We start from the raw sequence: 10,113 nt of genomic DNA on the forward strand, positions 1-10,113 counted from the left end.
AGAGAGGAGAAGATACAGCGCTGCTTCACTTTAAGATCTTTTCTCACTGGATGACATTTCCCTTCTTCCGTTTTTTTATTACTGTCTAACCTTTCAATTCATCAGATGAAAATCTGTTGCTTTTTACTGAAAGGAAAACTAAACTGTGCAAAAGTACAGTTCTGTGGTTGCCAACAGCTTTGTGACATTAAACAGAAAACAGGCACAAAAACCCCTCGAGGCCAGCAGAGAATGTGTGCATGTTTAAGACTCTGTAAATCAAAACTATGTTTTTAAACATCAATGAAATAGCCTTATATAATCAGGAATCAGGATTTTTTCTTACGAGAATAATAATCTAAACTCTAATAAATGCCAGACCATCACACAACAGTGAAAACATTATATCTATGAACATTATTAAGACAAACACAAAAACAAGTCAAAATAATCAGGTTCTGACTAAATTACTACCCCTGTGGTGGTCTACATCACTTTGAAGTACATGAAAAATAACATAATTTCCACAATAAATCAATCATGTCTTATCTTCTGTCTGTTTCTCTACCTATCTCACACAAACACACAACAGCGAGTCAAAACATAAGAAGGTCACATCGTATTGCTAAAAAACCCATCAGAATTCAACTTTCATCATTTCACAACAGAAAAAGGCATCCAAAATTTGTTCTTCTGAATAAAAGTCAATATGAGTCTGCCTCTGCTGAAACTGTGAAGTGCCGAACTATGTCTAATCCCTGCCAAACCTAAACTGAATGTATTGGTGATCAGTAGTACTGCAACAGCTTCTAGTATGAGAATGCACACACAGTCAGGAGCAGACCACAGTGAGCTTCAATGCAAGACAACAACATTTTAATTTTGATCCACAGTACACACACTGGCTTCCTTTCATCTATTTACTCACCAACTGAAAATTGATAAGTAACTAATTCCATAGTCAATTAATTGTTTAAGTAATTTTCAAGCAATAACAGCATTTTTTTTTTTTGGTTCCAAATCTAAAACATCAGTTTGACTGTATTAAATGCAGGACACGCTGTGAATGCACCCCGTAAAAAGATTCCTGTTAGTGAAGAGGCAAACTATTCTCTGCTACAATAAAACGGTGAGAAAGATGACTTTAGGAGGGCTTACTATCTTACTACATCCCTGAATTATGCACTCTCACCTCTCTGCCTCAGACAGTCGAACCATTACCCAGACAAGTCCCTGCAAGTAAATTACCTTTTTTAAAATTCTTTAAATATAGGTTATGGCCTGCAGCATTATAAAAATGAACATTGTTAAGTTCTCCACTGGATCTTGGCTGGATGTCTCTTCCTGCCATGGTTGGCCATGAAATCAGACTTAATTAAAAGTATCTGATTTTATTTCCATGCGTCTGTCTATAGGGTGGGAGCAGCAGACAAGAGCTCAAATTAGCGAGGACAGTAACGTTCACAGTCAGTCACCTCCACATATGGCTTCTGCTGGTACAGTAGGCCCAGGGAGGTTTATCTAGACTGATGCAATTAGTGTTCCAATAGAGTCTGACATGATTAGAGACAGATCCTGTTGTAAGGTCTGTCTCTGATTAACGTGGCACCTAACAGAGCACTCTTCCTCTCTTATGCAAATACTCTCACTAAATGTCTAGAGGTATTAAGGAGACCTATTGAGATCAGAGGGAAGGTTTAAATACATTAAAACAATTAGAAATGTTATCAATATGCTGACTGGCTTTTATTGTGAAGAATTTCAGCTGAAACACAGTTTACTTGCTTCTAAAACCTAATTTTAAACAATACTTCTGAGCTTAGTTAGTCAAAGTCAAAGTGAAGCAAACGAGTTCCAAAATAATGTGCATTGATTATAATCCCGGTGTATATGGTAAATCTTTAAGTTAAATAAAAGAAGTTAGTGCAAGGGGAAATAAATAATTGATAACATATGTCTTCTGTCGGTGCAGAACAGAATGTTCTCGCTGCAGCACCAGAGGCTGAACACTGATCTGCACCACAAACACCAGGTTCACTTCTCTGGTGACCAGCTTCATTTAAACTACCAATCACATGCACACACTAAAACAAATACATCCACACTCGCACTGTCACTCTGGCCTTTGATACACCACACAAAACAGGTGATCTTTAAATGTAGAAGGTCACACTTGTTTTTTTATTTATTTCTATCTTTAGGTGTATCCAGATTTTGCATGTTTTTTCTGGAAATGTTGTTTTTATATTTTTCTGTCTTACATCCAGGTGCACACACTGCAGGTTTGGTGCGCACATTAATCCATTAATGCAGTGCCCACGCATAACTGCAACCAACAATTATTTTCATTATTATCTGACCTACAAATTATTTTCTTGAATAATCATTATGTCTAAAGTCAGAAAATCGTGAAAAATACCTTTCACAATTTCCCAGAGCCAAAGGTCACCATATTCAATTTGTACTTTTTTTTTTTTTTTGGACCAACTTCCAATGATAAAACTGCAGTTAATAGATACACTTACTGTTTGGCATTTTGTGAATCAAAAAATGAGTAATTGATTATTAAAATAGCTGCTGATTGACCAATCAATCTACCAGTCAATTAGCTATTCGACCAACTGACTCAGCTCCACACATAACAACAACAAAAACAAAAGCACAAATGAACTTGGAGTGAGATCATTCTCTCGGTTTGGGGTGATGGGAAAAAGTGATGTAGTGTAAATACAAACATGGTCAAACAGCCTGTGACCCTAGTTCCTGACCACCACATAGCCAGCTACAACAAAAACCAACAGAAATCTATGAATTTGTCAAAAAACAATTTAAAAACATATAGTGGGAGAAAGTAGCATATCAGGCCTTTACTTCTTTGACATGTTGTCAAACTTCAGTAAATGTCCCCCATTAGGATGAAAAACTATCCCAACCATTATAGCCTGGTTAAATGGTTCTGAATGTACCCTGCACTGTCCATCCCTGTCGTCCTCAGCCTGCCTCGGACACTTTACTTACAACACGTTGGTGGCCAGCGGGATGTCCGCCGCTGCCGGGGCCCTCTCCAGCCCGCTGTTGGAGCAGTTGACGACGCAGGACGGTTGGGGCCCCGCCAGCGCGCAGCTGCAGTTAACGGGACAGGGGCTGCAGCTCCTGCCGCCGTCCCCCTGCGGCCCGGAGCCCCATGCCTCCAGGCAGCAGAGCGCCACAAGCAGAGTGGAAAAGAAGCTAAACCTCGGGACGCAGACGCCATGTTTTCGCTTGGTTAAAGTCTGTCCATTTCCACAAGGCATAGCTCACTCACATCTCATCGCCTCTGATGGTGTAAGTCCTCTCAGTGTGGGAAGAAACTACAGGACAAAGGCAAACACACGCGTCCCTTTTTACCTTTCATGTGAGGAGACAAAAACAGAAGAAGGGATGAACTTTTTGACACCGTTATCTCCCCCTTGCGCTTTCTTTATTCTTCTGGTCGGATCCCCTTCCTCTGGAAATCTAACGGAGCTTCTCCAGAATCTTTTCAGGGAAAAAAAAAAAGTTTTGGAGAACTTCCTCTCTCCTCCTCCTCCTCCTCCTCCTCCCACTTGATGCAGTTCCCTGAGCGGCCGCTGAGAGCTGGCACACAGCTGGATTTCCTCTTTCCTTTCTTTATGTAAAATAACTTACAATACACGTCTCTTTTCTTGTTAAAAATCAGTTAAAATGATTTAATCAAGTCTGCTTGTATTTCTGGTCTTCTTTCTCTCATCAGGGTCATTATTATTACCTGCAGCTCTGGAGATCTCTCCAGGGACTAAAGAAGTGGTTATTTTTTAACATTTTCATTTATCATTCACCAGTTGTAAAAATGTGTAGCCATTGCACACAAATATAAAATAATAATAATAATAATACTTTTTTTGGTCACATTTTGTCAACCAAAATGTGATTAATACCTTACATTCTGACCTGCACCTTTTCCTCTATATTTTGCCGAACCTCAATAATGGTGGCTCTCTCTTGAGTCTGCCTAGCTGGATCCAAATCCAAAAAAGAAAAGACTTGAAGAAGACTGAGTCAGTCAGCATTACAAGGCTCAAATATGGGGGGGTTTGTCTAGTCATTTGATTCATCAAATATTTCTTTAGGAAACTATTCTGTATGTTTGACACAAGCCGGGTAAGAGAGGTGATAATGCAAAGACTCTTTGATATTTCAGCTGATATTTTATACATGTTTATCTTCCTTATGTTTGTATTTACATGCTCCCTATGTATGTTTGATTGGGTATGGTTATGCATGCATATTTAAGTGTATATATGCATATATATAGACCGATATGTATGTTTGTGTGTTTTTTATTTTTGTTGCACTTTGTAACCTTGTGTTAAAAAAGTTCTATATAAATAAAGCTTTACTTACTTACATGTTCCCAACCAGTTTTGCAGTTCAAGGACCAGTGTGTTTGTCATAGTATGAGATTTTACTATAACAGCTTACCCAATATTAGCAAAAACAACTGACATCCAATTAATATGGGACCCTGAAGGGGCCCAGAGTGTCTATGGCCTCATAGTACTAGCCCTGACAGAGTCAGAAATGAGCCTTGATCAAAGTGTAAGGTTCAATTTATTCATCCATAGAATATAACAGTGCTCCTGTCCTAATCAACCAATGCTGAGTAAAACATGTAAAAATAAATATTTAGGGCCCATAAAGTTAAACAATAAATAAAAAACATACATAACATACACACACAACATAACATAATAGAGCTTTGTGTCATATATTTGGACCGTTTTTTTCTTCTTCCTTTTGCTGTTTAGAAGTGCTTGGAGAGGTGATGGAGGTTTTTCAGCTGGCAGGTCTCTTTTGAAGTTTTTCAGAAAGTCTGTCTCTAGGCATGTTCAGGTACTCAAATAACTCAAAGGTTGAGCCAAGTGAACATGGAATCTTTCTAAATTCAGTTCAATTTATAGATGTTTTATTAACAAACACAACCAAAGTAAATTTTGCCACATTATGTGCATGTGTTTCAGTATGTTCGCATGAGAATAGCTACATATAGGTTGATGGAAGTTGTAGCCTACCCCATAACATAAACATCCACTATGCATAGATGCACTCTGAAATTATTTAAAAGATAAAACATCAAAGTACAAAGTACAGAAAACATATAAATTTTTTAGGTGAAAAGTAAGAAATCACTTTGAAGCAGTCACTCCGACGACCTTGATCTCGGGACAGTGATATGACTGCAGGCCTCCCTCATCCACAGAGATGCGACATTTTCCCTCTCTCTAAAGTGTAGAAATAACACTGCTCTGCTATGATTTGATAGTGAAATGACAGTTGTAAAACTTCATATCTTTCACATTTTATAAAACAAGCCCCACCCCGTCTCCTCCTCCTTCCCATCTCTGAAAAAGGGAGAGAGAGCGAAAACATTGTTTTCAAATTATTAAAATATATATATATATATATATGGTGTTTCTCTAGTCAATGGCATTGATTGACTTCTGCTTTGCTATGAGTGATGCTCCAAATTCTCCGTGGGAGTCATACTCAATTAGAAATGTGTGAGGACAGCGACAGCGTGGTGCTCCAAACACTCTAGTCCGTGGTAACATCAAAACCTTCAAACAACGTTTATTTTATTAATAAATTGCTGTTGTACATTATTTTCTATGTCTGTTATTATTCTTTATTTTCAGATAAATGCAGAATTCATGTATTACCACCACCAGTCCCTGCAGTCCAGATGTGCAACCTGGCTGAAGCTGCTGGATATCTTCATAGAGAGAGGACAGATAGGTGAAGCACTAGAGACCATTATGGCAACAATGGCTCGACAAAGAAGGCATCCTGACAAATCAACACTGTTATGAATGAGAAATAAGAATTCTCCTATGCTGCTGGGTCAAACATGAACTTCTCCCACGGTGGATCAATAACATGATCCATGGTGAACATTTTATCTTATCTTATTCTAAACCAACAATCTTTCTGCTCTGTTTGACCAGAATGATGATATTGATTTAGGCCAAGAATCAATACTACCTGATGAGTCTAATTTATTATGGTTCAGTTGTTTTGAATTTAATTTAATGTTTGTATCTTGTTAAGCTCTAAAAACATCCCCAGTCATGGAAATAAAATACCAGAAAATACCAGTCGACTATTCAAAAACCAATGTGCTAGTGAATCAAAAAACAGTAACTAAAACCCACATGATTTTCTAACTCTAACTGTGGAAGCACCAAATAAATGTGGAAGTTCTTGTAGTGCAAGAAATCTCTTTTTTGCTTATTGCCATATGTTCTTTCAAAAATGTACATACAGTAAATGTTGTACTTAAAGGACCAGTGTGTAGGTTCCAGTGGCATTTAGCCAACTCAACCTTCCAAGTGCAAAAACTTGTGAAAAACGCATGAAGCCCCATCTAGATCCAGTGTCTAGTTTGTCTGTTCTGGGTTACCGTAGAAACATGACTAGATAAAAACGTCTCATTGTAAAGTAACGAAAACACAACAATTCTTATTTTTAGGTGATTATACACTAATGAACACATACCTATAAATGTTATAGTCAGTTTCTGCCTAAATATCACACCAGACCTTTAATTACAAGCCAGTTAAAAGGGGATTAAGTGATTCTGGGTAATATGATTTTTTTTTCAAATTAAATGTTTCAAATTCTGTGAATATCTCCTCACAGTCTTCTATTTTTTCCACTCTGTGTGTGTGCTGAAAATAACCCTGTAAAGCTCTGTAAAGTTATTTTACACACTGGACTTAAAAGATTTAACAAGACCAGGTCTAATGATGTACAAAATACATTTACTTTTAATATTTATGTAGATTTGATAAACAAAACATGTCAAAGCTTTGTAACTCAATTGTGTGAAACCTATGAGCAGATTAGGTTGCTGAACATGAAAACCTTTGTGTATAGAGAAAGAAGCTGTGTTTTACAGATAGTAATTGAATTTACTGAACATGAATGAATCATTTTGAGTAAACATGATTTTAATCTGTGCAACCGATTTTTTTAGTGGCTCTCTGCAGTATTTCCTGGCACGTGTCAGAGGTGTTTCCTGGGTATTTGACTTGGCCAGAGCACACCCATTCTCCCTGCAGGCATCTGGTGCTCTGTACAAAGAAGAGTCTCACAATAACCCTTGTGCTCTCTTATCCTCATTGGCAGCATTTCATTACAGATATTTGAGAAGCAAAACGCGTGAGTAGGGGATGTACCAAATGTTCTAGGCCAAAGAACTTAAATTGTTGCTACTACTACTTCAAAGCAATTACCTGCACTGTAATGGATTTCTGCTATTTCAAAAACATGCAATATAGTGCAATAGTACACAAAATATTACAGGTTTTCAGACTGCCATGGCTCATATATTCTGTATCAATTTGTTCCTGCTTTTAATTGAAGCTGTGTGATGTTTAGAGTGAAATACCCAAGCCCAAGACTACACACAGAATAGAAGAATACATATTTCCCCCAAACTCAGCTCAACATACATGATATCTTTCGAAACTTTGATTTACGCCTGGATTTAAAATAAAGTTCTGTGGGTTTGAACAAAGTTTGGCAGCACAGATTGAGTTTTTAACTGCTTGTTAGCATTGTCATATTTTGACAAGAAAGTGACCTTAAATTGTGATGCAAATTTAAAGAGAAAATCAGAAAAAAGATAAAGAAAGACAAGAAAAGAAGAGAAAATTAAAATATTCACAGTGGCTTAAAAATTCATGCCCCTTGCCCAATATGATAATCATAAAACATGACATCCTGAAGTGTTTCTTATTTTAAAAAAGAGCAGTCTGACTTTGATGCTACTCTTGATGTTATCAGTAGGTTCTGACACTTTCCCCCCGACACTTGTGTCTTCATTTTCAGGCAGGTGTTTGAGAATGAAGCTTTAGATACTTCCTCACCAGAGGATCGACATCTTATCTTGAGCCATGGCAATAAGCTCTTGAACGCCAGGTGTTGAAAGGCCGCCTTTCTGAAGAATACAGAGTCAGTTAGTGCGCAAGCTTTTCAGGCATTGTTGTGTTTTTATTGTGAACAGAGTCAAGGAGCGAGGGAAATTACACAATTAATGTCAAGTGTAACTGCATGAGCTATAATTACAGTTATAGTCTCAAAAAGCTTCACAATTCCACATTCTAAAAAGGATCTATCATCTCAGTCAAACAAAGAGAAAAACCTCCACAGAAAATCTGAGTGATTGACCTTAGCTCCCCAGAGAGGAAAAGGTTGATTAGCTTTGGTTCAATGTAATCAATGAATCTGGTGTTCTGCATACTGTGTTATAATTTTACTAAATGATAGCAAACCTAGATGTTTCTCTGTGAGGCTGTATTGTCTGCATACTGACATGCTAACAATAATAATTCTGGTGTTTAGCAGGTACAATATTAAATTGATTAAAATAAAATATACATTTACCATATTTGTCGAGTGTGATAGCATGCTAACATATTGCTGAGGCTGATGGGTTAAGGGAACAATTTATTTTACAGGTCCAGAATTACTTAATAATTTTCCTAGAATTATCATTGTCAGTGATTAAAAAAAATCTAAATCAATGTTTGCATAAATTTTTTGAATGTTGACAGTTGTATTGGGTTTATAAACCAGTGTTGATTCCTGGAGGATTTTTTGTTGTTGTTGTTGAAAGAAAGCATTATTGACTTTGTTGAATTGTGTGCTTGCCTGGACACAAACCTTTCACAGACTTGAATGTTTAGCTGACTTGCTGTGCACTGACATATTGGAATAAATTAACTAAAAGTGCAACAACATGGGGCGCCTTGGTAGCTCACATGGAAGAGATGGCACCACATGTACCAAGACTGAGCTCTTGCTGCGGCGGCCATGGGTTCGATTCAAATGCGTGACCCATTGCTACGAGTCATCCCCCCCCTCTCCCCCCTTTCCTGTCACGACCAATTAAAGACAATAAAAGCCCCCAAAAATATGAAAAAAGAAAGTAAAACTCTATAGTTTGCATTTAAAGCTGCAAATTATGCGATCCTTTCAAGAAGCTTTCCTATGAATTTACAGATACGTATCAGTTCTTTTTTAGGAAACAAAAATAGGGAACCCATTAAATAGAGTGTAAATAGAATGTCATTAATTTTGCAGGTGTTTGGTCATACAGTGTGTAGGATTTAGTGGCATCTAGTGGTGAAGTGTCAGACTGCAACAAACTGAACACCGCTGGTGTCTGTATTTGGCGACCTGGGGATGAGAACAGGCTGTGAAGTGTGTAGGAGAAACTACGGTAGCCACAAAACCTGTGAAAAACATGAAAGGCTATCTAAAGCAGTGGTTACTTTGTCCCTTCGGGCCAGAAATATGATAATTCAACGTAATGACCCACAGCATCTGTATATAAAAATGGCTCATTCAAAGGTGACAAAAACGCAATGAGTCCATGAGTCTTCTTGAATGTTACGCACTGGACCACTGGCAAAAATATGCTTTATTGTAAATATGGATTTTGGCCACCCTGTCCTGGTTCATCCTGATCAAACTACATATACATACACGTGTGTGTGTCCTGTAGATCTTGAGTTGATGGGCTGACCATTAGAGACTAGAGGAGCTGGTCCAATGAACCAGTTCGTCCGAACGTATGAAATGTAGTATTCTGTATTTGTCTGGCCTGGACTGGTCCAGTCTGGGCTGGGTGAAGGTAAAATGAGCATGGCTCCTGTTTGGTTATGGGGAGGGTCCTCCAGCCTGGCCAGGAAAACAGCACTTACTGAGGCCTCCGTCTGTGTTATTGTAGGGCTACAGGAAGAGCGGGGGGAGAGTAGGGGGGAGAGAGGCGAGGCGGATGAGGATAGAATGCAGAAGGAGAAAGTGAGGACTGAGGTCTGAAGAGGTTGGGTGAGGGAGATGAAGACACATTGTAGAGAGGAGTGGAAGAGTTGTTGTCAGAGAATTGAGGATGTGGCAAAAAAAATTGGTCGATAGTGATAGAAACAGGGAAAGGTTCAAAGAAGAAGAAAGCTAATGTAAAAAGGAAGTGCAGATTAAGAATGTAAAAACAAAAACCTTTCATTTCCCCTGAGCCAGCTGTTCCCATTGGTGCACAAAATTAATCCAGTGCAGTGGTGGAAAGTAACT

General features: G+C 38.1%; 1 protein-coding gene across 3 annotated transcripts in view; it reads right to left on the reverse strand.

The window, feature by feature from the left end:
- pkd1a (polycystic kidney disease 1a) overlaps window positions 1–3,495 on the reverse strand; it is a 63,038-nt gene extending 59,543 nt beyond the window's left edge. For all 3 annotated transcript variants that reach the window (XM_051385068.1, XM_051385067.1, XM_051385066.1), the window contains exon 1: window positions 2,998–3,495. In XM_051385068.1, the coding sequence (XP_051241028.1) occupies window positions 2,998–3,272 (275 nt within the window). In that variant the 5' untranslated portion in view covers window positions 3,273–3,495. The remainder of the gene's footprint in view (window positions 1–2,997) is intronic.
- Between the last annotated feature and the right edge of the window lie 6,618 nt (window positions 3,496–10,113).

This window comes from Dicentrarchus labrax, unplaced genomic scaffold, assembly GCF_905237075.1.
Source record: "Dicentrarchus labrax unplaced genomic scaffold, dlabrax2021, whole genome shotgun sequence".
Taxonomy (NCBI): domain Eukaryota; kingdom Metazoa; phylum Chordata; class Actinopteri; family Moronidae; genus Dicentrarchus; species Dicentrarchus labrax.